We start from the raw sequence: 27,512 nt of genomic DNA on the forward strand, positions 1-27,512 counted from the left end.
GTGTGTGTGTGTGTGTGTGTTTAAGACTCCATCGCCTCTGTCCCACTCTGAGCATTGAATGTCTCCACTTTATGAGCAACTGTATAGAGGATAGTAAGTTTATTTGTAAAGTGCTCCCTGTATGTTATGCTCCCTGACGCTGTGTGTGTGTGTGTGTGTGTGTGTGTGTGTGTGTGTGTGTGTGTGTGTGTGTGTGTGAGCCCTTTCTGTATGTGCTGTTAAGCTATCAATGCTGCCTGTATGAAACAGTAGTAAAAGCCAACATTGTGCATATACGGACGTTCAAAAGATGTGTGTGTGTGTGTATGGGACATTAAAAGACCCCTCTGTCTTGCTTGTTGATTCCACAGTTCCCCCTGCATGTATTTGTGTGTGTGTGTGTGTGTGTGTGTGTGTGTGTGTGTGTGTGTGTGTGTGTGTGTGTTTATTTTAACAGAAGATCCACTCTTTATTTTTCTCCCCCTCTGTCTATTTTTTTTTCATAACCTCAAATGCTGATCTCTGTGCTGCTGTGTGGGAGGGAAACAGATCCCATCTCTGCTGAAGGATGTCCCACATGAGAATGACCTAGAGTCGTTACCAGTGATAAGGTGACAGCGTGAGTGACTGACTGCATTATGAAAGCCAATCTCCTCAAACCCGGGTATGGGAGATTTGTGCCGTGGACGCCTCTGAGGCGACTGCTGTGATGAAGGCAGAATGGTGGCATTTTCTGTCACAAAAGAGCAAAACGGCGAGGGCGAGCAAACGGTTGCAAAAACTGTGCAGCCAAATGGGAGCATGCCTTTTACTCACATGTTCTCTGCAGGCAGAATATACGGCCTCTAGAGGGTGCTGTTGCAGCTGGTACTCTTAAATAAATTGTGCTTGCCTTGCTACCAGTGGTGGATCTAAATGGATGAAGCTTGCTTTTTACGTCTGCCTTTGCGACAGCACTGCTGTGTGAAAACAAATCTGTAAACAGATCCTCTGCTTGCACAGTTTGACACAGTTTTTTTTTTTCTGTTTTTTGAGATTCTCTCCAGATGTGAACCCCGGAAGATCCAGAAACAAAAAAAAACAACAAAAAAAACGAGCCAAGCTGCTCTGTAAAGGTTGCGCAGGGTTGGGAAAATGAGAACGGATTTCCTCCTCTTACCGGTTTACAACTGCTAGGGTTTGGCGTTCAGAAGGCAGATCAGCTGAGGTGAACGTGTCAGGAAGGAAGACAGGAAAAGGATTGTTTTTTTTTTCTTCTTATTTGATGCAGCAGTCATTATCAGCTGAGTGTGTGAGACTCAAAGGAGGCTTAAGTGTCCGTTAATGGCATGTCTGATATCTGAGTGGCAGTTTTGCCAACTGGGTTTAGACTGATCATTGTGTTTGAGGGCGATCTGTTTCCTGCAAGTAACCAAAAAAAGGTTAAACACTCCAGTTACGAAGTAGCTGAACTAAACACAGTAAACTAGGATCATTTTCCAGCTATGTGCTCTCACCATCTCCAGTCCTATTAATTCTTCCCCTCTTACTGTGCGCAAGGTTAATTAGCTGGAGGATGTCAATGGCAGTCACAAAGTGGAATGGGCTCTGTGTCTCAGAGAAAAACTCCTATCCATTTATTGTGCCACGGTGATCTTTAGTAGAGCTTCTATCTCTTTTTGTTTTTGATGACTTTGATGATTGGTCATTTTCTCTGTCTCTCCTGGACTGTTTCTCTCTCCTTAAGCCAATTTGTCTTTTTTTTTTTTCTTCATCCTTTAGCCTCTATGGCGACAAGCCTGCATTGTTTCCCTTCTGGTGGTTAATCTCATTACATTTCAATTGGCACATGTGCTTGTCTGGTGGATGACAGGCTTACAGTTGAATAGTCTCAACCCCTCCCAACCCTCTTGACCCCCAGTCAGCAAGGCCATTTAATAGCAAATAAGATCATTATCCTCTGTTTTTAGCGCCAGAACTGGAAAAAACTACTAAGTACTAATGAGTAACATTAGGCTGGAGACAGAGAGCAGATGGAACAGATTGAGGGGAAACTGAGGTGGATAAATGGCTGTGGGTAGATGGCTTTGTTTTCCTTATTGTCCCTCATCACTCGAATTTCTGTCTGTTACAGTGACAACTGGAGTCTTCTCGTGATAAGACTCATATAACAGTTTATGAATATCTTCTCTAAGATAGCTACATAAATTAAACACTGCGCCATGGGTCATGGTGTTAAAATAATAAGGCCTTAGCAATTACAGCAGCAAACTGTGGTGCTCTTTCAGGAGGCTGCACAGATGAAATGCAGATCATACAGTAGTAATTATTCTACATACAGTGATACTTCTAATGCTTCTGATCTAAATCAGCAGCTATGCTAGCGGCTCTGTGACACTAAATTTAGTGCAGTGCGCTGAAATTCTTAAAATGGCATTGAAATATTGAGCAGGTCTATTGTTATCTAGTTTTCTTTGTATTAGCATGTTAGCATTTGTTGCCACTAAAAACAGAGTGCAGTTTAGACAGATGAGGATTTCATTAGTAATTCATTCATAAACTGACAAACTCTTGTATCAATTCTATGCAAATCCACAACACGACATCAAAGCCCAGTGCATCCAATAGGCCTCAGTCACACAGGCCTAGAGACCTGTCAGCAACCCCCTGTCAACCTCCGTTTGCTAGGAAAAAATGTGTACCTTTTGACCAGCTGCTGTCTGTCACCAGCTAAAATCAGTATCAAAGAGGGTGTGACACCAAAAACCTTGGAGTTGCTTTTGTTTCCATCAAATTGCTGCAGTTTGCATGGACGGTGGCAAACTCCTTGCAAGTGAGCGTAGCAAAAGGTGAAAAATTGCTATTCAAACCTGAAACAGAGAACATTTGCCTTCAAATAAAAGTTGTGCTTTAACGCTGCGTCCCGCACGTTTCAAAAGGAACAACTTTTGCGCATGGACTTTTCACAATTTTATTTCTCATTTGGAAAGTAGCTTCCAACTGATTGCAGACTAGTCCGTTTTTTCCTTGCAAACGGTTGGTGACCATAGCAACTTGCTAGCAACCAAAGCAATTGCACGGAGGGTTTTCAGTATAGTACAACCTTTTGTTAACTGGTGTTTGCCAAAAGGTTGCCGACCACTATCTAGGCCTGTTTGCCTGGGGCCTTACATACTGAGATCTTTTTAAATTGATAAGCAAAAACTTTGAAAAGGACCACAAAGGTCATATTTGGGGTGGCTGTAGCTCAGGTGGCAGAGCAGGTCAGCCACTAATCAGAAGGTCGGTGGTTCGATCCCAGGCTGCCTCCTGGCTGCATGCCAAATATCCTTGGGCAAGATACTAACCCCGTGTTTGCCTACTGGTGGTGGTCAGAGGGCCCGGTGGCGCCGGCAGCCTCGCCTCTGTCAGTGCGCCCCAGGGCAGCTGTGGCTACAATGTAGCTTGCCATTGCCAGTGTGTGAATGTGTGTGTGAATGGGTGAATGACTGAATGTAGTGTAAAGCGCTTTGGGGTCCTTAGGGACTAAGTAAAGCGCTATACAAATGCAGGCCATTTACCATATTTAATCGCCTGCATTTGGGTTATGCATGTCACTGCCATCCACAAAGCCATGCCCTTTACACTGTGTATGCTTTTACAGGTTGACAGTTTTCAGTTAAACAGAAATAGATTATGATTAACTGTATTATGTTTAGACAGTTGTCTCGATCTGATACAGTACTTTATTTCAGGGTAATGTGAGGCACAGCTGCACTTATGGCAGCAATGGTACGTCTTCACTATAAATCTTAGCAGACTAAGCTCGCCCAGAGGAAGCATGGTAGCCTACTGAGGCTGATTTCAATAGCATAAATCATTCTTGAGAGATAGATAGCTTTGGTGCAGGGTAGTCATTTTCAGTGCAAGAATTTAAGACACATGATTGTTCTGGTGCTAACTTTCCTCCTCCACCACCTTATACTCTTATGATTATGATCAATTATCCACTTATAATTAGAGCTCGGCAGTAACTCAGCTCACGGGTTCTGACACTTTATGTATAAGCCTGTAATAATGTTGTCAGTCAGATTTCACATAGTTCATGCTTTCAGGCAGGTTTCCCATGGAAATCTTTTCATGCTTGAGAGTTTTGTGATAGTAACTTATGTGATATGTCCGGTTTTATAAAGGAAAATGTTTCCTTGTTTTAAATCAACAGGGCTGCCTTATGCATTGATGTTTTAATGAGCTGACGGTTAGAAAAGAATAAAGATGTGAATGACCTTTAATCAGTATTGTGAAAGAGTGGGACAGCCCATGAGGAAAAACGTCAATATGGTGAAAAGGAGGCACTTTGAACAGTATTCGGGGTACACTATGGCTAATTCAGGTTAGGCCTGGATTTTCGGGATTATTGGTATAAAGAAATGTCGTAGATACAAACAGTTTAAGAAAATCAGTATTTCACCTGTTCATGGAAATACTGTGTATGCAGTCAACACGGAAGTTTCTGTTTGTCTCATCGCTCTCTCTTATCTATCTCTTTCTGTTTGACTCTCTCTCTGACCCCATTCAACTCCAGTCGAGAAATAGAGCAAAGCAAACTGTCTGAAGAGCCACTTCCTGTTGTGTACTTAAGATCCCTGTCATGTGATAGAATCAGTTGAGACGGGTGCATGAGGCCACTGTGGGGAGGGAATATGGTGGCACTGCTGATGTTGCTGATGTGAAAGCGACCCCCCCCACCACCACCACCACCACCAGCACTCCTCCAGCACAACCCCCACCCAACTCCAACCCCGATTGTGTAAAGTGTCGACTCAGCCATTGTGTCAGAGCCCCCACGCTCTCCTCCCACCCACATCCCCACCCGACTCGTGCACAATCACTGCACACACATCCACGTGCATAGTGGCAGCGAACAGTGCAAGATACAGACTCACAGTGTCCTATAGACACACATGCGCACACACACACGAACACACACCTAAACCCTGTACATTTCTGTCAGACTGTTCGGTGGGCAAGAAGGTCAAGTGCTTATCACCACAGTGAGCTTTGAGGTCCAAGAAAGGTTAGGAAGCTGCTTTTTGAATAGGGTAGCCATACATACTATGGTATGTATATGAATACATTATACTTGCTAAACTTGTAAACATTGCTATTATGAGAATGGAACTGCATTCATGATAAAGTATTCATACCAAAATGCTTACTGTAGGTTGATAGTAACTGTAATAGTTCTATTATGAAACCTTCAAAAGGAAGATTCTGCAGCTGCTTTTTCTTTTTTTTAATGTTCTGCTGCAAAAAGTGACAATTAGTCCATCATTTTAAAGTGTGACTTGAAATGAGAGCTATGGATGAGTCATTTGGCTCATTGTGTCTTTTTCTCAGCAGTGCTGTCAGTGACTGCTGACTTTATCTGTTGGGAGTCTATGTACAAAACAAGTCCATTTGCGCAGGGCTGTGCAGCTTTACATGGCTTTGGAGGTACAATTCAGGGACGCACGTGATGGTTATGAAGCAGATTTAACACACAGACAATTATACGTTAGGGCTACATCATAGTAAAAGATGCAAAGACATCTTTCTTTACCTTACACAAGCGTGTGTAGCTTTGTTAGGTTAGTGACTTTATAATTAAGTCAGCACAAAGTAACAAATCATAAACAACATCTCAAATGTTATTCCTCGTTGCTTCGTTTTAACATTTCTTCCATCGGAACTCCAACAAGCAGGATAAAGGTTGTTTTTTTTTTTTTTTTAATAAGTATATGTCAGACCCCGAGATCCTTGCATCTGATAAGCCCGGATGTGGCATATACATCTATGGCTGTGTACACAGCCACTACAGTGGCTTGTTGAGGTGGATTTAGAAAACTAAAAGTCTTCTTGAAATGATGCGCTGCAGCTGAACTAACATGCCTTTCTCATTTTTATTCACAGGTGGATAGTATACGTGTGGGTCCCCGCTTAAAGAACGCTCGCCGTTTGGCAGTACAATGAAGACCAGAAGAGTAGCGAATGACCACCTCTGAGGCAGAGACCTTCAGACATGCCACTCCACCGACACAATGACATGAAACTGCGTGAAACTTTCACATTATTTTGACAAAGAGATTGTTTAAATCTCAGTTATTATATGCCGACCTTTTCGACCCTGAGAGAGCAAATGACAAGTAGCTGTTTGTGATTTGAGTCACCGAGGATGGCTATATTGCGTGGCATCCAGTGACTAGACTTCAGCTGCTATATTAGTAGCCTGATCGAATGATTGAAGGCAGATAGTGTTTTCAACGTGCCAACAGGGACGCATCAGACATCTCTAGATGTACAGCTGCAGATAGCAGTAGTTATAAATACTTTTTGAGCTTATGAAAGGCCACCTAGACAGGGTAGTTTAATTCATACCATGAATCCCAGAGACAGTGTGGACGTAATGGAGACTCAGTCAGGAGGTCAGAAGGAGAAGTTGAGCGTAGACAAAGCCAACCCTAAAAATGAGATGGAGGCCGAGGACGACAAAACTCCTGGGAGTTACGACTGCAACATCTGTGGACGCAGCTTTCCTTTCCTTAGCTCTTTGTCGCAGCATATGAGACGCCACACGGGTGCGCGCCCTTACAAATGCCCCTACTGTGACCACAGAGCCTCGCAGAAGGGCAACCTCAAAGTCCACATTCGCAGTCACAAGCTGGGCACGCTGTCTAGCCACCACTCCAATGAGGATGAAGATGGTGCTGCTGAGGAGGAGGAGATGAGGGTTTCAGAGGGTCTCGATGGAGGCACCAGCCCAACCAAGAGCAGCTCTGCCTGTAACCGGATGATAAATGGGGATGGCGGTGAGGAAACCCGTAGGAAAGTCCCTGTGAGGAGCATGAAAAGGGAAAAGTCCGTCACTGAGCAGCGGCCTTACTGTTGCCGTTTGTGCGGCTACGAGGCCCAGCGGGAAGACCAGCTCCTCAGCCACATTGAGAAGGTCCACATAACAGCAGACACTGAAGAGGAGACCGCTGTCAAGGAGGAGGCTGCGACCGAAGCTGACGTCATCCAGCCCCAGAGTGACGGGACCTTCCCTTGTGAGACTTGTGGTCAGGTCTTCTCCCAATCCTGGTTCTTGAAGTCACATATGAAGAAACACGCGGGGATCCTGGATCACTGCTGTCGCATCTGTGGGAGACGTTTCCGCGAAGCGTGGTTTCTCAAATCTCACATGAAAACACACAACACCAAATCTAGGTCACGGTCAAAAGCAGAGTCAACTGAGCATCCAGCCACCATCAATGATGTAGCCCAGGATCCTGATATTGTTACCGGCTCCGTTACTTCTGTCTACCAAATGTGCTCCAAATGTGGAAACCTGTTTCACAACAGAGAGAGCCTAAGAGCCCACGATAAAGTTCACAGTCTCGGCTATAGCAGGAAGTCCCCGAGCCAAGGGAGGCCCGATGATGATGAGGACTCCCCAGCTGCTAAGAAACGTTTCCTTGACTACTTAAACCTCCAGCCTTTTGAGGGAAAGAACCAGGATGAAGAGGAGGAAAGTGAGGAAAAGATAATAGGTCAAAGAATCCCAGAGCTAGATCCAGTTTGCAGTTACCAGGCCTGGCAGTTAGCCACTAAAGGAAGGGTTGTAGAGCCGGTAGAGTCTAGTTACAAGGCCTCTTGCGGGGCAGGAAGTATCGGAGAGGAAGCCCTAGCCGGTGCTGCTGTGGTTTTTGAAAAGGAGAGCAGCCGTTATGTCCTGCAAGGTCAAGAGAAACGCAGTTCGGGTAGACGCAGCAGCTCCGGTTTGGGAAGCCACGCCTCATCAGGGGACCGGACACCAGACAGCCTCAGTGATTCCGAGTACCGGCCTTCGTCTCGTCAGGACAGAAGGCGCCCATCCCAGTCGCAAGCTTCTTCCTGCAAGTCCAACGAGTGCTTTGAGTGTGGCAAGGTGTTCCGCAGCCGTCACCAGATGATCGTCCACCAGCGGGTTCACAGGAAGGATGGAGGCAGGGCCTCTGTTGGAGACAAGGAAAGAAGCGCAAGAGATGAGCGATGGGGCTCCACCAGTGACCCAGAGTCAGGTTCTCCCAGCTGGCCCAGCACCCCGGGATATGGAGATTCTCCACCAGCTTCCACCCTTGGAGACCAGGCCTCAGAGATGGGTACTGCAAACTCTGGAGAGCTTTCGGGTTAGTAAACAGTATTTTCTATTGGCTTAATCTTGTTTTATTCCCTTTTTATTTGTTTGAAATAACCCTCTTCCATTATAGATGCCACATAATATATAATATACGCAAAGAGCTGAGGATCAATTAATGTGATGATAAGGAGTCTAGTTAAATAAGCTATGACCAACAATTCTATCAAAATATAATGTGAAACATAAGTGTAGAACCATATCTTGAAGGATTGTAGGCTCAGGAGTGATTGTAGTGCTTTTAAAGCCTTGCAGTAAATATCTGCTGATGAAATGTGCTTTGTGAAGCTGCAGCTTCTCAGCTCATCAGCCTTTATAGAGTGGGAAGTAGAGCCACCATGTGGCAAAATGTCCAAGTTACATATTTGTGCACGGCACTCTATAAAAACAGAGTGCCGCTCTTAGATGCCATTATATATGGTCAATAAACTTTAACAGTTGCCGGAAAGTCAGTTTACAACAGTGCCATTATTATGTAATGCAGAACAATGAACGGTTAGCAGTTAAATGAGAGTTTGTGCCTTTCAGCGGCATGTCAACGGAGCAGAGGACATTTTTGGAATGCCTATCATTTTTTTCACCTCCACAACCAATAAACACTGCTAAGCAAAGGGGGGAAAAAAAGGAGGAGAAGAAGAAAGGACACCCATAATCATGGGTTAAAAATGCTAAAGGAGTAATTCCTGCGTTACAGCTCTCTGCTGTTTATCTTTCAAACTTCAGATTTCTGTCTGCACAGCTACGGGACGGCGGATAGCATAGAATTGTTGTGATTGTTTCTTTTCCTCCCTGCTAGTACAGAAATGCAAAAATAGCAGCAGCATTTCTTCAGGCCTGATCGAGCTGTGCGCTATTTCAGGTCTTCCTGTCTCAGGAAACTCCCCTCACCTCCCTCCTGCTTATATGTGTGTGAATATGATTTTTTTTTTCTCTCTCTGATTTGTGTCTTAGCCATGAACACATGTTTGCTTGCTTCCCTTAACACACTGGTATTGTTTATTATATAATAACAAATTATTAGCTTTACTGGGAACATCAAAAAGTCATTGAAGGCAGGCTCGGACTGTTTTTTTGTTGTTGTTTTTTTTATAGTTGTGCAGCACTGTGAGGAATTCACTCTCTAAAAAGAACAATCTGAGACTGCGCTTGACTGTGTGAGATTGTGTTAGTTATACTAGAAATGCCTAAAATCTCTTTTAAACATTTAAAAAATATTTTTACGTGTGTACAACAGTGATGCAAAATTACAGTTTAGTGTGCACATTGCTTCATCGAGGGAAGGTCAAAGGTAAAATGAAGGTAGCAAACACCGCTGAATCCACCGTTCCAATATCCGAGCAGTGCTATCTAGCTTAGATAACGTCTCTTCATCAGAGATCACTGTCACTGAGGTCGGGTTGGATTTTATACACAGAGGGTGTCAGGATCAGTCTGTTGAAACATTAAATTAACAGTTAGCGATGAAAACGTATTTAGGATTCGGCGATTAACTAATGTGTTTTATTCTCAAGCAGCAAAAGATTTTATTTATCTGGCCATCCATCCTTTTCCTCGTTACCTTTCTTCCTCGTCTGCCTGCTGACTCTTCTAATCTCTAAGGTTACCTCCTGTGACACTTCCACTGTCACTCATCCACTCTCCTTACCACTGAGCCAGCCAAGCCGCCTGATGTTTGAGGGATTGGTTATTTATAGCGTCACTTTCCAGTGAGGGGCCATGCAGGCTGAGAGGACGCTCCTTTCGAGCCACCACACTATTTGTGTTTCCTAATACACATATGTTGTGTACTCCACCCTTTATATGATGGCCCCACACCACTGGTTATTAACTGAATAATAAAAGTACTGGTTTGGTAACCAGAAAACATCAGTTGTTCCACTCTAACTGGTAGTCTACCCTGTGCCACGCTTTACCTTTGGCGGGGTCCTGGGCTGTGAGCGCTGGCCAACGTTGCCAACAGGAAGCCAAATGGAAAAACAGATGGCAGATTGCTGGTGCTGTTAAAAAAAGAGGAGGGATTATGGAGAATACAATAATGTGCTACTTAGAGTATCTGATGTATTTTATCATACATATGAGTCTGCATGTGCGATTACCCTGCCTCTGGCAGTCTTTCATACTGAAAAAGTCTAACTTTAGGATTGTTCTTCCTCACATATATATATTTTTTATTTAAAACCTTTTCACATCCAAATATTGCTACTCATTCTACATCTATTACTAGTGTTTCCATTCAGTTTGATATCATTATTAATGATCTCTGTTCCTGTTGAAAATTTGGACACTTAGGGAAATCCAGTCATAACAATCACATTCACTGTTAAAAACCTGTCAACTGCCACCTTGTGGGGAGTTTATAGAATTGCACCTGCATGGCTTAGCAGCATTGGCTCAGTACATTTAACACATGCAATGTAAAGCAGTGCCAGCATAAGAGCGTGCCAGTAAATAAACCAGTTTTACAGCCCTGTAACACTCCTCATTTGTTTATATGTCAATAAGGAGTTTATTGAACTCTATGGCAATGTTCGATGCTATGTTGTAACTATTTCCATCCACATGGACAATAAAACAGCCCAGCAGTTGCCAAGGAAATGTACATCTCTCTGAAATAATATTCAAATATTTATACATAACCTTGACATGAGTTTTGCATGGTCACAGACTATTACTGAAGAAATACCAAATCTTATAAATAGCTAATGAAATGTTAAAATGTAATTTTGTTTTGTTTTCTGCTATTCTGTATATTCTTGCATTAGTAGATATAATTGTTTTATTTTAGTATGCATAAAATAAAAAGAGAGGTTTTGGAAAGACTGATCAATGCTGCAGCCTGGTGGACATTTACTAAAACTACATCTAGTCGAACCAACATGAATGTGAAAGAAATGATCCCTGGGTTAACTATTAAGTGTATTAAACTATAATCAACATGACATCCTTTGTAGCCACTGACCTTTTTGTTGTTGTTGCTTTTCCCTACAGATGAGAAGCCTTACATCTGCAGCATGTGTGACTTTGTTGCCACAGATTCACAGGCCTATTTAACTCATGTCCGTGTCCAACATCCACCTGCCTCTAAAGATAGATCCAGCACCATTCCCAGTCCCAGCTCGGACAGAGGAACTCCCAGCAGTAATATCAAACTTAAGAAAGCGCTTCTTCATGGTGTAAACAACTCTACATCCCCTCCTGGCTACCGTTCAGCTCAGTCCACTGCACTCGATCCCAGCGTAGCACCTTTGGATCTATGTGTCAGGGCTGAGGGCATCAGGGGTATAGCCTCTTTAGCCTTGGACAAGAAAAGCCTCCCTAGCCACAAGTGCTCCTTCTGCTCTCACTCCACCCGCTACCCCGAGGTGCTCTGGATGCACCAGACTGTGGCTCACCGCATTAATGGCAATAGTTCCAATCTGGCTCCTAAATGGGCTCTTAAAACCAACTCAAAAGGCTCCAAGGACAGTTCGTTATCCTCTAGGAGACGCACAGGACCTCCACCTTTCCTGGAAGGGAAGGAGTGTCAGCCTCTCCCTTCGCTGATGCGCACCCAGCGCACACGGCCTCCAGCGTGCTCTAGCGAGGCTCTAAAAAAGAGCAAGCCAGCCAGTTATTCAGCCACACCATCATCATCTTTTGCTCCCTGTGCCTCTTCCTCAAGGGGCCCCTCTTCTAGCTTGGGCACCCAAGCTGGGAGAGTCCCAGCACGGCCAGGCAGCAGCAACATCAGACCCACAGAGGACCACACTCATCAGTCACGCTTCAGACCCAAAGTGGAAGTGTACCCGCGGGGAAGCTCGCTGTCATCCTCCAGCTCCTTGGAGAAGAACACTGGCACCCCTTCACGCCCCTCAGCCCCAACTACCGGCTCCACTACATCTTCCAGAGCGGACCGCTACTTGTTGCCCCAAGAGGGACTGGGTTTCATGCTGTCTAGCAAACACGGCCTAGCAGAGTACAGTCGAGCTAGGGGCACCCCTCATCAGCAGCTTCCTAATCCTCACAGCCAGGTTCGGGCTAACGCTACGAGGCCCAGCACCATTACCCATAGTTCAACTGCAGGACCCAACTTTGGTGCCTCGCAGGCGCAGGGTGGCGCTTTTCAGAATTCCTCCTGTCCCTCCTCATCCTCTTCTTCATTACCTTCAGAGGCTCGCAGGGAGGTAAAGCAGGAGCCAATTACCGAGACACCAGAGACGCCAAGTGACGTCCTCGGCTTCCTCAAAAACTACAGCCCTCATGAATTTGCTACCATGTACCACCGCTGGGGTGCAGCCAATGCCCTCATGGATCCTACTGGTAGGCATCAATTTATTTATTTTTATGGCTGATTTACTTTTGTTTGTGAAAATTAGCAGTGGCGTAGTCCAAGTTCTGTTTTATTGTGCTTTTATAATGCCAAACATTGGAAAAAAGCTGCACTGCAGAAAGTCCCTCATCATAAGCTCACATCCAAAATGCCCAGAGGGCCTTGGCTTTGCCAAATGTCAGGAGTATGTAGAAGAGTATTTTCCAGTGTCTGAGCAACTTTTTCAGCTGATATGATTAGAAGTGATTAAACCTGACAAGCTATCGAAGAAAAAGACACCAGCAGCTTCAAACATCCAAACTTGTAGAGCAGGCACACATATTTCTCTTTATCTCACACACTTGGCACTCCATCTGGGAGAAAGTGATCGACAGGCAAACACACACACACAGTCTGATGAGGTTTTTAATAACGATGGGATCCATTAAACGAGCGCACATGTGTGCTCGCATGTTTGTGAGGCATAATGAAAGTCTTTATCTGAGGCAGCATGTGTGTCCATATGTGCCTGAAATTTTTAGATGCAAAAGGAATGTGTGTGTGTGTGTGTGTGTGTGTGTAGCCTCTATTTATTTATTTTTTTGTAATCGTGAAAGACGTGAGAGAACCTTTGCTACTCTCAGGTCTGCGAGGCATGCCTACTCTCCAGCTCCACTCTCCCAGAAAGCTGTCACAAACTGTTTAGGTCACGGCTCTGCCTGACGAGAGACTCGCACAGATGCGAATGGAGGGAGGAAAAACAGAGAGAGGGAACAGAAGAGGCAAAGAGAGAGATGAGACAGAATAATTACCCCACCAGCTGCTTTGGAAATGGTCATTACCGAACATCCGTATTATTTGCCCATTTTCAGTTGTGTCTCTGAGGTCAAGTGGGGCTGTGTGGAGCCAGGGGTCAAAGACAACAGCCCCAGAGCAGACGCATGACATCGCTGTCACCCGTCCAGGCGCATATCGTCACGATCTGCCTTAGCCCTTTGAGTCACATGCGATAAAGTGACCTTTTTTGAGCAACTGAGTCTTTCTCCCTTTCTCTCTGTAATATGTGCACGAGTGTGCGCGTGTCTGCTTGTGTTTTCCGTCCAGCTCTGTCTTGTCTTTCATTAGTGCGTCAGTGAGAAGGGCTGGCGGCCCAGAGTAGAAGTAGAGTATCCAGAGGCCAGCAGTCGGGCTGCCAGAGACACTCTCTGTCACCTCTTCCGCATCCCTGTCCTCCTTGTTCCCGCAGCTGCCCCCCCCCCCACATCCCTCCCTCTCTGCCTACACACATACACAAATGTACCAGAGTTATGGGCACTTCCCAGGTATATGCCAGGCCTTAAGCTTATGGTGTTTATGCGTCCTCAGTGAAAGCACCCCTGAATCTCCGGGCCTCTTTTTTGTCAACGAGAGAGGTCCGAGGCAAGCACGCATGTGTGTTGTCATTAAATAGACCATCCTTAAATGTCTCTCGTCCTCGTGCTGCCCCTGCATTTACATGCAACACAGGGGGGAAAAGAAAAATCCGGCACGAGTGACGTGTCTTTGCTGCATAGCTGTCGAAATTATGAAAACAGAGCGGGTTTTATGGTGAATTCCTGCTCTTTTTAACCACTTTTTAGTATGCATTCCATCTGGTTTACAAAGCACAGGCGGGCTTCTTGTCCCCTTAACAATTAATTTCCCGGTGGCGTTTTTCTTATACTGCCTCGTTATAGCTTTAGAGCTCTCATTAGATGTGGCGAGATAAAAGTTGATTGATTTTCCCGCGCTTTCCTTTTGTTGTAAATCAATTTTAAAGTAAAATCCATGTAGCGTTAAAGGCGTCGGTGAGTTCTCTGTTTAATTTTGTTTACCTAAAAGTTTCGCAGATTCTTCTCGCAGGATATGTGCAAAAGTAGCATAGTGAACTTTGTGATTTGTGACATCAAAGTTCGTCCTGTTGACCCGCATTAAGCTGGCATGGCAAATTGATGGTTTTTGTCTAAATGTTTAGTTATTGAAAATAACTGCGTAAAAGCAGGACATAACAAAAAGGCTGAAGCCAGGGAGTGTCCGTTTAGTCATGTGCCATCAAGGAAAACTGACTTACGAGCTTTGAGCGTGTGTTATCAACAAGTTGATTTCTTTTCGCGTTTTAAGGACATGAACATGTAAAGGTGAGCGGTGCATGTAATGTCGCAGTTGTTGCATTATTATGTGTGTGTGTCTAAATGATGCCAGTGTGTGCCACAGCCCGTGCTTCACTTTCCTCCCTTGGCCCAAGCGCGCATATATACAACTCTTATAACTCATACACATGCCAACACACACATGCGCACACACACACACCTGACATGTGACACACGGGCAGCGGAGCGGGCACATCACAGCCGGGGCGTTTTAATTGCCTGTAATTTATGCGGTGTGTGTGCGCGCTTTGTGTGTCTGGCTGTCAGCCTCTGAGATGATGCTGTGTGACAGCTGCAGTCCAGCCCCTGGAGCTAGCCGCTCATAATGACACATTAGACATACTAATGATGCCTGCGCGAGTCCACTACTGATGCTACCTACCTCCACCGCTCCAGCCAGGCTCTGCGCTTTATGTACACCCACTCACTTTCTGCCTGAATCCGACCTTTACGTCTTTAGACAAGCTGTGGAAAAACTGCCACGTGAAAATGTCTTCCTGTTTGAAATAATATGACTCTGATGTTCACTCTTGACCCATTTTATTAAAAGAAAAATCCTAAATGTAAAGCCTATGCAAACTCAGAGTATTCTTTGTCCCCTAATAGTCCATTTTCTTACACACACACACACATACATATATAATATATATTGGTGTTGTTGTTGTTTTATCTCTGTTCTAAGAATCAAAAGTTCAAATTCACTGCATTTGGCCTCCTCTAAATCCAGAATGGCTTGCAGTGGTTTTGACCTCTGGAATTTGCAGAGCCACCATTTAATCCTGTGTTTCCTCCCTCACGTGTTTGTGTGCGCAGGGATGCTGAGGTCTCTCATGCGGCAGGGACAGTATTTCTGCAATGAGTGTGGGAAGAGTTTCAGCCAACCCAGCCACCTGCGAACTCATATGAGATCCCATACAGGTAAATACAGCCATTATGCACTGGAGAAAAAAAAAAAAAAACCCCAAACAGAAGCAAGTACATATTTGTCACACACGTGCTGGATCTAATGTAGAAGTGTTTAAGCCTTGGGTTAAAATCGTCTTCACTCTCACTTTTTTGAGGTGGATTTCACAACATTTGTTTGTCACAAAAAAAATTTAAACAATGAAAAAAAAAAGAAATCTAACAAATGCACATTTGACTGTGACAAAATGTGAGGCCACTCATATGAACTAAGTATAGTGAAATCCTGTGACTGCAGTAGGGCTGCAAATGTGCTAATTGATAGTAAAAATGACAGATTAGATGCTTATTTGCACCAGTATTGACACCAACGCGGCCATCTTCGCCTCCTCAAATTGACACAACTTCACTAGCGTTTGGAATAATTGGCATTCACAATGCTAAACAACAGTGAAGCTCTCATTTTAACAACACTGAAGTACTAAAACATTTATAATAAATATTAATCTGGCCAGAGCACACCTTAACGTTACCTATTAGCAATAACCCAACAGCAGCATTAGCTGTCTGATGGGTTCTCGTTAAGGCAGCGGCTGGGGCCTATGGCTGATGATAAAATGATAATATTAATGTGAGAGTTAGGCAAAAAATGTTATCACTCCTGCCTGTCTGTAATATTAGTAGATAGTGACAGGATAACACAATTATTTGTGTCTAAAAAGTCTTAAAATCCCAGACTGAAGCTGATAAAGTTCTGCCAGAAACTACAGAGAAGCAGTGACAGCCTACAGTACCAAATTTATGTGATTAGCAGTGGTTCCAAAACATATTGTCTTTTTTTTTGTGCTTTTTTGCATTAGTCTTAAAATATTCATCACAGTTACACACCATTTTGTTTCTGTAGTTTTCTATGTCAGTACTGAGTGTGAAAATCTAGTATCGTGACAACCCTGGACTGCAGCAAGCAAAATATACAATACATTATTCTGCTGAATGTTTGTCACATTACGACATGAGCACCATTTTTTTTTTTTATACACAAGTAAACAGAAAATGTGATTGTTTTCTCTAAAATAAAAAAACCAAGCTTATAACAAATGTAATATCATTTAAACCACTGAGCACAGTTAGAAATATTAATTATTTTTAAGATATCAAATGAAGCTCTGGATCTCCAAACCCTAAACCAAAGATTATTGTTTGAAAAGTTCTCTGCTATGACTTTCTAAAGTTATACAGAGCAACTCAAAGAGGATAAATGGTGTAGTAGTCAAAGTGCAAAAACATCAGTCACAGAAACCATTAAATTACCCAAAATGCAAAAGATATGAAATAAGGGGGGGAAACAAGGGAAGGAAGTCCAGAGCACTACTTTAACATGTACAACTTTATTTAGCTACTTGCTATTCCTGCAGTATTAGATGTTCCCAGCTTCTAGTTTCTCTCACCAGTCACTCATTCCTGTACCACCTGTGCGCACACAGATCTATCCACCCAGCAACGCCGACATGAGATATAGAGGATATATGCACAGGGATTCACATTCTCAACAATATTTCATCATCAGGCTCCCCGTACGTCCGCTCCGTCCTGGCATTCTGCAAAATAAATCAAAACAGATCTTTTTGTTCAGTTGAGTGTGACAACCGGTCTGTGAGTCCTTTCCCGCCCTGGGCTGGGCAGCTGTCTCTATTTTTTAAACTGAAACATGATTTGCTCCGGATACTGACCTGTGACAAATTGTATACATTATTAATTACATGTCAATTAGAGAGATGGAATTGTGCATTCTAATGAAGCAGAACAGCATTTGTCCACGCCAGCCTTACGAATCCATTTGCATGCATCCCAGTGCCATTCACTAAACAGCTTGATTCAGACACTCCGGCTCTTCCTCTACTTTCATTTATTCCCTCTGCTTTTCATTCCCCTCCTTTCTTTCCCTTTCATTTCCTTTCCTAGATCCTTTGTCTTCTTTCTCACTTCAGTTATTTTCCTTTTTGTCTCCACATCTTGTCACCTTTACGGTCTTTTTATCTCCTCCGTCTGTCTCGTTTTGCCTTTCTCCCTATCCCTGCTTTTCCTTTATCCATAGACTCCCCCACTCTCCTCCCCCCTCTTTGATTTCTGGTTCTTTTCTTCCCTTTTCTTTCTTGTTTCTTCCTCACATTCTTTCCCTCGCCTCCTTCTCCCTTCCTCTCTTTCTTTTTAATTTTCACTTTTATTTTTTGTCCTCGCATACTCTCTTCTCCTTGGCTGCCTGATTTCCTGCCTCCTCCTCCTCCTCTTCTTCTTCTCCTTTCCCTCTCCTGTCCTGTCATGTCCATCAGCCGGGCCAGCGGTGATCACAGTAGACAGTGAGATAAGTAGCTTCTTTATAGAGAGTGTGAATGATATGTGGCACAGCCAGTGATTCTAAGTGACAGAGGCCAAATGGTAAGTGATGCAGAGCTCAGCTTCCCTCCAAGCTCTATTGTAAACACACACACAAACACACACACACACACACACACACACACACACACACACACACACACACAGATGCCCATGCACAGGCTCTGTAAACACTCACAGGGGCTGTAATTAATGTTGTCACCGACAGTTGTCTTCAGCATGGACGTGCACACGCACAGAAAAGGCCAGCCACCCCGAGGCCTCTATTAACATGCGTCATATTAAATCACCGACTCGCCTCCACCAGATTCCATCACCATCATCACCACCACCATCGTCGTCATCATCATCATCACCATCATCATCATCACCATCATCACCATCATCACTGCCAGCTTCCCTCTATTAACAAGGGTGCTGGTGTCAAGATGCTTTTTGTTTGCGTGGTGGTAGACCAAAAAAAAAAATGCTTGTGTGGATCTGGTAGAGCGTTTAACCAAATCCTCCCTCCCCCTTCCTTCCTCCTCCTCTTCCTCTCCCCCCCACCCACCCAATCCTCCTTCTCCCCCCACAGTTGGGTTTGATTTTAACGGACTCCACAGAGGTACTGACGCTCACACCACCGCTTCTGAAGCTCCCAAACAAGTATGTGGCACAATGGCTAATCACTGGGCTCGCTCATCGCTCCCGCATGTTTCTTAATGTTACTGTCTCACCTCTGCATGTGTGTGTCTGTGTCAGTCACTCAGCTTCCTAGCCTTTGTGTGTGTGTGTGTGTGTGTGTTTGTTTTTTTTTTTTTGTTCATGTTTAACATTCACATGTGGCGCCCTCTGCACACGGCATTAACACCTGGCATTCTCACATGCTGCTGGATCACACCTCACGTAAGAGTGTGTATTCACAGTTGTCTCATTGACGAGCTTCACTTTTGCTTTGAAAACAATGAGGTTTGCTCAATTACACTAAAAGGCTGGGATACTTCAAACTAACGCCTGATTTAGATGTCTATGGGAAAACTACGCCGTAACCTGATGTGCATTTACCGAGAAATGTAACTACACATGAGATCGGAAGAGCCCGCAATGACTGAATGATGATGAACTGCATAGGGTTAAAAAGGATTTCCAGTTACATTGTAAGTTACAACATAGATTCCCCCGCAGCTATCTAAATCAGGCAGAAGCATTATTGGTTAAAGAACGGCGCATGCTTTTTACTTGTCATGAGATGCATTTTTTCCCCCCCACATTGTCATTACAAATATCACATCCCCCTTTTTCCTCATCACACTGGAAAGGATGTGCAGGCTCTGATCTGACACATTCAGACATATACAGTTAAATCTGCATCCATGTGTAGAGGGTGAATAGCTCTGCCTGGCATTTTGGCTAACCGTACCCATACTTTGACACTTCTTTCACCTAAAATATTGAATTTAGGTGTTTTGCTGTATGCATTTGAACTCAAAGGGCAGTTGCTGCTTTGCTGCAGTGCCAGACGGGCTTTGGGATTTGCAGTTTATCGGAATTTCACTGTACATTCGACACATTCACATGGGCTCATCAGCGTGTTGCAATTGCAAAATGACAGCATGTAGATTCTAATGTACAAAATTGCTTCATTTGCTACAATTCAAACTTTCTAAATCTTCAAGCAGCTACAATTCAGGAAAATGATCATTCCTAGCAATATCTGTTAGCAGGTATTTTGAGCATAAACGAATTTCAAGCACTAAAAGCCATCTGTTATCATGTCAGCAGATGTAACTTTACTGCTTTTATTCATCCTGATTTCCTAACTGACACTGTAAACTAACTGATGCTGTTAACTGGAGTTAACAGCGGTAACATGGCAGTTTTTGCCGAGAGACTAAGAGGTTGAGATCGTACGCATGGCAAGAGGACAGCAAAAAGCTTGGGTTTGCATAGAAATAATAAATCTTAAATGCCAATATACTCAACTATTCAAAGACTGTATATAAAAATGTGATAATGCCTTAATCATGCATTTCTGTTAATGGCCAGCAGAGGGCAACTCTTGTGGTTGCAAAAAAGTAGTGAAATTGTATAAAACTCAGTGAGAAAATGTCCATATTTCTGACTTGTTTTATGATCCCAGTTAGTCTTTTTCTGAAGACTCAACAGTCTGAATTGCTAGTTTCACGACTTATTTAATAAATTTTATTTATTTACTTTTTTTTTAAAGTTTATTTTTAATAAATAAAAAAACAATAAAGCGGGGAATGCATCTGCAGTACCATCAGATTTACAGTCAAAGCCACTCATTGCTTCTTGTATCGGGTCTCAAAAATCACTTCAAAAAGGCAGTCCACAAACCACTGGGCAACATCACAGTATCTCCTACTTTCACCATTCACATACAGTGTACTATAACATCTTTGTTTATGAGCAGGTGTAAATACAACAAGAACCAAGAGGATTGTGTGGAAATGAAACTGAACACAAGTAATTAACAAACTTTAAAAATTAGAAATAGAAACGATGAGTAAGGATTGGGGTCAGTGGGAACATTGGGCTAAAGCTACTCTGCTTTGACATTCGGAGAGACCCGGGCTGTACACGCGGCACCTCCATCATAATTAATCAAGCACGCCCATGTGAACTCAGATTTAACACACACACTGTGAGTGATGGGAGCGGGCGCTGCAGAGGGGTCCAATTAAATGTAGTGTTGACGCTGCTTTACGGTGCCGATAACCTTTAGTATAATGTAGTGCACCGGTCCTGTCAGTGATGTTTTCCCTCGCAGGACGGTGTCGCGGAGGTTTTTGCTTCCCCCGCACGTCTCACCCTCACCATCTTTGCAGCTGTTTTTGGGGGTTTTGAAGGGGGGGGGGTGTTCGTTGTGATTAATTATACTTTTTTGTTTTTTATCTCTCTCGCTTTCTGTCTTACACCAGCCCCCCACTCCCCCCTTCCTTTTCTCACCGTTGCGTTTCTGATGATGTATGATAACAGCTATATTTCCCTGTTTCTTCTTCTGGGAGAAGGGGTGCGGGAGGGGCACGGGGAGTCATTTGTTTTCCCGCTTTGATATTCTTCCATTTATCAAAATGATAATTAGGTGCAATTAAATGGCACGCTCATTTGTTTTGCTCAGGTGTGCGTTGCTTATTTTTATTTATTTTTGTTTTTTCAGAGGTGTCTGTGCCATTGTAGGTCATTCTAATTAGAAGCGAGAGTATAGGGTGCGCACAGAGTGTGTTTGAGAAGGGGTGTGTTTGTGTAGGGGGCCGCTGGGTGGCCCAGGTGATTGAGAGAAACGTATGGAGACAAAAGTGGGACTCTTTGGACAGGGGGATGTGTGGCACTCTTCTCCAGATGGCAGGAAAGGGCGAGGAACAGTTACTCCATCTGGGTCAGGATAGAGAACTTTTTAAGTGAAAATAGATTTAAAAATAAATAAATAAATATGAAGGCTTCACTTAACCTACAGAGTGTTGCTGTACTTCTAGCTGGATTCCACCATGTGTCTTTGCTTATGTTTGCTTGTGTTCTCTGGCCTCCTCCCCTTCTTTTTCCATTCCCACTGCAGCAAGCCTCATCTATGCTTTGCATCATTTTTGTCTCGTATATTTAAACATCCCTGTCCTCTCTAAATTCTGTGTACGGTGTCACCTCTGGCCGCCATATGACCTTTCAACTTTGTGTGTGTGTTCCTCAGGGGAAAGGCCATTCTGTTGCCAACTCTGCCCATACCGAGCCTCTCAGAAAGGGAACTTAAAGACACATGTCCAGAGTGTCCACCATATGCCTTTTGACAACAGCCAGTACCAAGACAGGAGGAGCTTGTTACTGAGCCAGGGGGAGCGAGGAGGACCGGCTGCCAAACACCCACCAAACCCACAACAGCAACAGTAAACACCTTCAGCTGATCTGATCACAACCTGGACCAGCTTCTTACACAATCCCAAAGCCCTGTCACCGTTCCTGAAATTCACAGATCTAGACACAAGAACCTACGACTAACAGTTCACTTTTTGAGCCTTTCCTCTTCACCGTCACCCTTTAATGATGTAGAATTTTCTACATTGAAGGTTATTGTAGTTTTTTTGTTGTTGTTTTTTTTTACTGTAAAAAAGCGTGTTCAAGTTGTGCTAGAAAATTTCAAAATCACAAAGACGGCCCGGAGCAGAAAAAGTCTTTTTAATAGAAATGACACCTGATGGAAATCTGCTTTAAGAAGCTGCGTGGGTCAGGTGTGCACACCTCTCACCATAGAAGAAGTGAAGAGTGAAATGCAAAGTTTCTCTTTGGCAGGGAGGCTGGACTCACCAACATTCAGTCTTTTGCTTCATTGGGTCTTCTTTATCACGAAGGTTGGCTTGTGACCTTTAAATGATTTCTGATCATGGGAGCCCTGAAAATTCGATGAGTTGCCTCTTGCTGCCATTTTTGGAGGTACCAACAAGTAAAGTTGCTGCCAGCTGCTTTACAGGAGAAGGAAAGTAAATGAGGAGAGAAACTGAACTCATTGTGATCGAGGACTGTGGCATTGCATGGCTGCTGTAGATGCCCCCACAAACCTTTTTTTTTTTTTAATTGTTTATTTTTTTTGTTCTTTTAAGCTTTATTGTACGTGAGATTTTGTGCATTTCTCAGGACACTGACCATCAACACACAGCAAGAGAAGAAAGAAGCTCTACGGTTCATCGACAACCAGCTGGCACATAGCAAGTTTGTCTCCTGTGGGCTCTGACTCAGAAGACTTGCCTCTTTCTGTCAGCGTGTGTGTGTGTGTGTGTGTGTGTGTGTGTGTGTGCGCGTGTTTAGGTGTGCTAAACTCACTCCCCTTCAGTCGACAGTGTAATGGTGCGAGTGCGGTGACCATTCTAGAGCTTGTGATTAGAAAGAGAGGGAAAGATGGAGAGAGGTAGGATAAGAAAGGGACAAAAAAGAGAGGGAACAGTAATGGAGATGTATGCTCATAAAAAAGGCAATATAAATGAGCATACCATTTTTTATGGCCCTTCAATTATTGTCCATTTAAAAGGAAGGGACTGAGTGGAGTTTTCCTCAGTAACTCGTTCATATTAGAGTGTCACCATCTCAGACTATTTGGGCTTTAAATGAGGCGGACTCCACTAAAGCAGGAAGAAAGTGGCAGGAAGAAGTCGGCTCCAGATTGCAAAGAAAAATACGGTGCTGATCATGTTAGGGGGAAGAGATGCGTCCTAAGATTTTCCCATTGCTAAAGAGCAGTTCTGAACTTTTGACCGCGCTGTCTCTTAAAAATTTCATGATGTCATCTTATGCTGGATTTAGAAAGCATAAATCTTTTGCCTTACATAAACGGTAATGGCTGAACATTTATGCTGTCTGTTTTCTATCTGGAATCCACCATGATGCTTTGATTTTTAAAAAGTAAATGCATCTTGTGCCCAACAACTCGGCATGAGCACGTCACCGGCAACAAACAGTCATACAGAAAAATGACACAAAATTACCGGCCGCCTGTCGATTGAACGTTTTCGATTGAATGATAGTCCTTTGCTTAATGAGTCAACTTCAGTTTTTTGAATATATTTTTTGAGAGGAAATGGTTTGAGTTGCAAGACTGATAAAGGATGTTATGGAAGTAACATAGGTAACGATGGGCTACATTACACAAAAATGCCTTGTAAATAGCTCATGCACTAAGCATGTTGGTATTAACACTGCAGCCAGGAAGTAGGAGAATATTTGGCCCCTAATTCCACCTTTTACCCTCTTGTTGATTCAAAACCCATAGGCAGGCTGAATACCATCTAAGGGCCCCATTATACCCGTCAAGCGGCACCTGACGAACACAGAGTTGACGCCAAATTGACATCGCATCCACTGTTGCAAGCCTTCGTTCCTGCCCGTATGCGCCTCCAAGTTTCTGAAACCTGGAATGTTGTGCAGCTGCCGCCGCACCTGGATTGGAGACAGCATCCTGTTGGATTTTACTGCTGTTTTAACGATATGTCGGCACGGAAGATCAGAGATTATACAGACAGATTTTGCAAATGTCTGAAAGGATAAGACTTAAAAATAAACAAAACAAAAACAGCTATTTCTTTGCATCTGATTTTGACATCACCTCCTATTTGTGCTGTAGTTGAGCTACTGGCTGACACCTATTATTCAGCGGGTACATGCACTGTAACAGCAAGCGACCAACTTGACGTCTATGATGGGGCCTTAATAACCGAAGAAAGCAGCAGTGCAAGTGCATTCTTTTTTTTTTTTTTTCCCTTTGCAAAGTAGTGTGACCGTTTTTAAACTTGTTCAAATGTTCAAAGTCACGACTGGGCCTGCCGTTCCTTCCTGTCCCCAGTCTTCGTACTAAGTCCCCGGCCATTCTTAGTGGACAGACGTGACCGTGATGTTAATCTTCTCGTGTTAGGATTTAAAGCTGTGCCTTTAATGGTTTTATTTTAAAGATAAAGTGGGCACATAATGAAACGTATCCACCATCCTGTGTAACAGTGTGTTTATTGGACCGACAATGCAGAGCTGATTAGGTTACCAGAACATTTAAGCAGAGCCCATCCCCTGGGCTGTCAGTCTGATTCTTTGAATGGTGATATGACGCTTTGCATTCGAGGGGGTCAGAGAAAGAGTAGGCAGAGGTGAGGAGGTCAGTCTATCTGAGAGTTCATGAGTAAATACACAAGGTGGAGACACTGAATTGTAGAGCTGTCACAGCCTTAACACAGGTGTGTGTGTGTGTGTGTGTGTGAGTGTGTGCGCGTGCATTTCAAACCTCTTTATACTGTATTAGAGGTTGACTAAACTTCCCGTGTACTACAGCCTCCGTCTCGATGCTTTCTATATTATCCTACCTCCTGTAATGAAAGCATGCTAACATTTATTGGCTGATGTCAAGCAGGGCTGTTTGTTTTACTTGTCCTTCACCCTTAAAATAGCCCCCAGGATTGAATACGCCATGCCCAGCATGTAGGGGAAGAGGAGAAGTAAAGCGAAGCAGCTCAAGACTGAAGAAGAGTAAAGCAGTCGGTTTCTCTGATTCAAAATTCACACCAGTTGTAGATGACGGAGCTTACAGAGTACTGTATTTTCCATCTATTTTGAGACCTCAGTAGTTTTTACGCAAATGTGTGATGAAACAGTTGTTATGCCATTGGGTTGTTTAGTTATGCATACAATATCGTGTGCTTGAATCGGACTAATAATGCACAAACGTGTATGTTGAAGGTGTGGTTAGTGAAAATACTTGAAATGGATTCTCTAGCCTTTGAGGTAGGGTAGTACTAATACCAATGTTGTACAGAAGTCCCTTTAAGATAAATTCCTCAGCTATGAATTTGTACTCCGAAGTGTGACTTAGAAAAACTATGAAGCAGGAGTAAGTGTAATATAAAGTGTATATCTCTAATCTCTTAAACTCTTACCAAACCCTTTATATACAGCGGTAGAAACCAAATGGCATTACTAGTGCACTTAGACTAGGTTAGTGCTTTAACCATTCTTATTTTGTCCAGTTCTAGCTAAGGTTTCTTTGAGAATGTCTTTTTAACGGTGCCGGCTAACACTTTTCTTTTCATTTCTTTTTTGGGGCTTTTATTTTGTTAGAATGATTCTATAGATATGAATGCAAAATGATTTGTTCTGTGACTGCTGTGTGGTACAGCTTTTTAGCTACGTTTCCTCAAGGGAGGTTTGATAATGCTAGGTGCAGCAGTGCTTATTTTTTCATAAAGATGTAAAAGTGTGTTTTTAGTCTATTTGCTAAACTGTAGGATTTGTTGAGTAGCTAGTCATGGTTTGCCCTCCCAGAGGGGCTGGCAGGTGTTTCTTTTTTTCTCTTTGGTTGGGTTTGTTTTACATGCCTCTTAAGTTGTATTATTTGTGTCCGTATTCATATTTCTTTTTTTTTAATTTGTTATGAACTCGATGATTAATTTACCTTAGAAGACATTATTATTCCAGATGTATTTGGTTGATATCTGTATTTATTATCACTTCAAAACAGGATAAGAGGACAGAAGCAGACAGGAGTGTTTGTTTTAATTCGATTTTTCCGGGTTGTTTTTATACTGTGTAGTTTTCAAGCCAGCAAGCCGATGTGAAAGCTCTACCTCGTCTGAGCCATTCTCAGTTCTGTTATACTTTTGTACATCATTTCAAAAAGATGTAATGTCATGTCCACAATAAAGACACACAAAATGACACCTGTTGGCACCGTTTTATCTTTTCTTCACTTGTTTGTTTTAAATTTACCTCAGCCAGCGCGACTGAGCGAGTCCAAGTTTAGATGAAAAAGCTTCACACGTTCACAGTTTTTAAGATTTCATTTTTCTCGGTTACTTACGCCGCCTGTGTGTGAATGTCACCTAGAACCGTGCAGCCCGTTGTCTTTGAATACTGACGGTAACATTTTGTGTTTGTTCATTTTCCATCACACGAATTATTCTCATCACGATCACTCCTGTCACTGTCAGCTATCGACTAGAATTTTACCATGTTGTCAACAGTGACGCAGCATCACGATGTACATCATGATGCGGTGAAGAACAGCTTGCTGCCATAAATTGCTTTTCCACAGGCTAAACAGTCAGATGAGAATCAGAGGGGATATGTAGACTCAGAACATTAAGATCTTTCAGCTCGACAGTTGCGCTAATCTCAACGACACACCTATTCGCTTGTTTAGTGATCGTATATCAGCCCTGTGTCTGGGTGTCAAACCTGAGGTCTGGTTGCACAAGACTCCAATCTGATCCACCAGACTGCTTTGGAAAATATGAATGAGGACATAAATTTTATACTTTTAACTTTATTTTTGTAGGTTTTGCAGCTTTTCTTTCTAATAAAGACCTCCCTGATAGTAATAAGTAATAGATAAACAATTAATTAATTGAATAACATAAATTTTTCACTATCTACTGTAGATATTTATCAGTTTTATAGTGTGCAAAAAAGAAAAAACACATATTTTCTGTCAATCAATGCATTTTTTTCCATGTTACTTGCACTTCTTTTTCGTGTTTGAAAATGTAAAGTTAAACTTCTTTACACTAATGGAAAGAGGAGTTTTACTGGTTTACACATCAAAGTGGGCTGTATATGGCCTACAGTCGCTGGTCTACAGCGTTGTTTGAAGCCATTGCAATACTTTCGTCTTATTTTATTTATTAGAAACAAGTCGCCCCCGGTATCTTAGGCTTTTTGTTCACACAACTCGTGTTCCTCACAAGTTTTTGAAGCCTTACAGTGCACACTGTAGCCCAGGGGTTCATTATGTCCCGGACGCCAAATATTTGAAGGCGTTAGAAAAGAATAGCTGACTTTCAGTGTAGATGTTAAGCTTAGGGACAGAATATTTTTTTCATAGCGAGTAATCTGAAACACACAGCAACATATTCGTGACTAACCTCGTGTTGTGGATGTTCTCATCTCAGACGTTCCATCTGCTGAAGTTTCCTCCATTTATCGAGTCTTTTTCCTGCAATAGGCCTCTGCCCATCGGACATGCTCAACATGAACTTTACTTCCTCACCCTAATCCTATGTCTCCCCTGTGCTAAAGGGTTTCTATTAGCCTAAATATAGCTCTGTAGTTTCCCACAAATTAGCAACGTCATATGCCACTTAGCCCCACTTCACTAATCCTCCAAATA

At 43.1% G+C, this 27,512-nt stretch overlaps 1 protein-coding gene across 5 annotated transcripts in view; it reads left to right on the top strand.

The window, feature by feature from the left end:
* The window catches only part of LOC102203372 (zinc finger protein 516), a 49,733-nt gene extending 23,676 nt beyond the window's left edge, over positions 1-26,057 (top strand). For 3 of the 5 annotated variants that reach the window (XM_005743236.1, XM_005743238.1, XM_005743237.1), the window contains exons 2-5: positions 5,890-8,123; positions 11,120-12,430; positions 15,401-15,505; positions 21,570-26,057. In XM_005743236.1, the coding sequence (XP_005743293.1) occupies positions 6,356-8,123; positions 11,120-12,430; positions 15,401-15,505; positions 21,570-21,766 (3,381 nt within the window). In that variant the 5' untranslated portion in view covers positions 5,890-6,355 and the 3' untranslated portion in view covers positions 21,767-26,057. Of the gene's footprint in view, positions 1-5,889; positions 8,124-11,119; positions 12,431-15,400; positions 15,506-18,092; positions 18,265-18,458; positions 18,530-21,569 lie in introns of those variants that run through there. The other 2 variants (XM_005743239.1, XM_005743240.2) reach the window with 2 other exon arrangements.
* Positions 26,058-27,512: the final 1,455 nt, after the last annotated feature.

This window comes from Pundamilia nyererei, unplaced genomic scaffold (assembly GCF_000239375.1).
Source record: "Pundamilia nyererei isolate P.nyererei 1_Seehausen unplaced genomic scaffold, PunNye1.0 scaffold00129, whole genome shotgun sequence".
In the NCBI taxonomy this organism is placed as follows: domain Eukaryota; kingdom Metazoa; phylum Chordata; class Actinopteri; order Cichliformes; family Cichlidae; genus Pundamilia; species Pundamilia nyererei.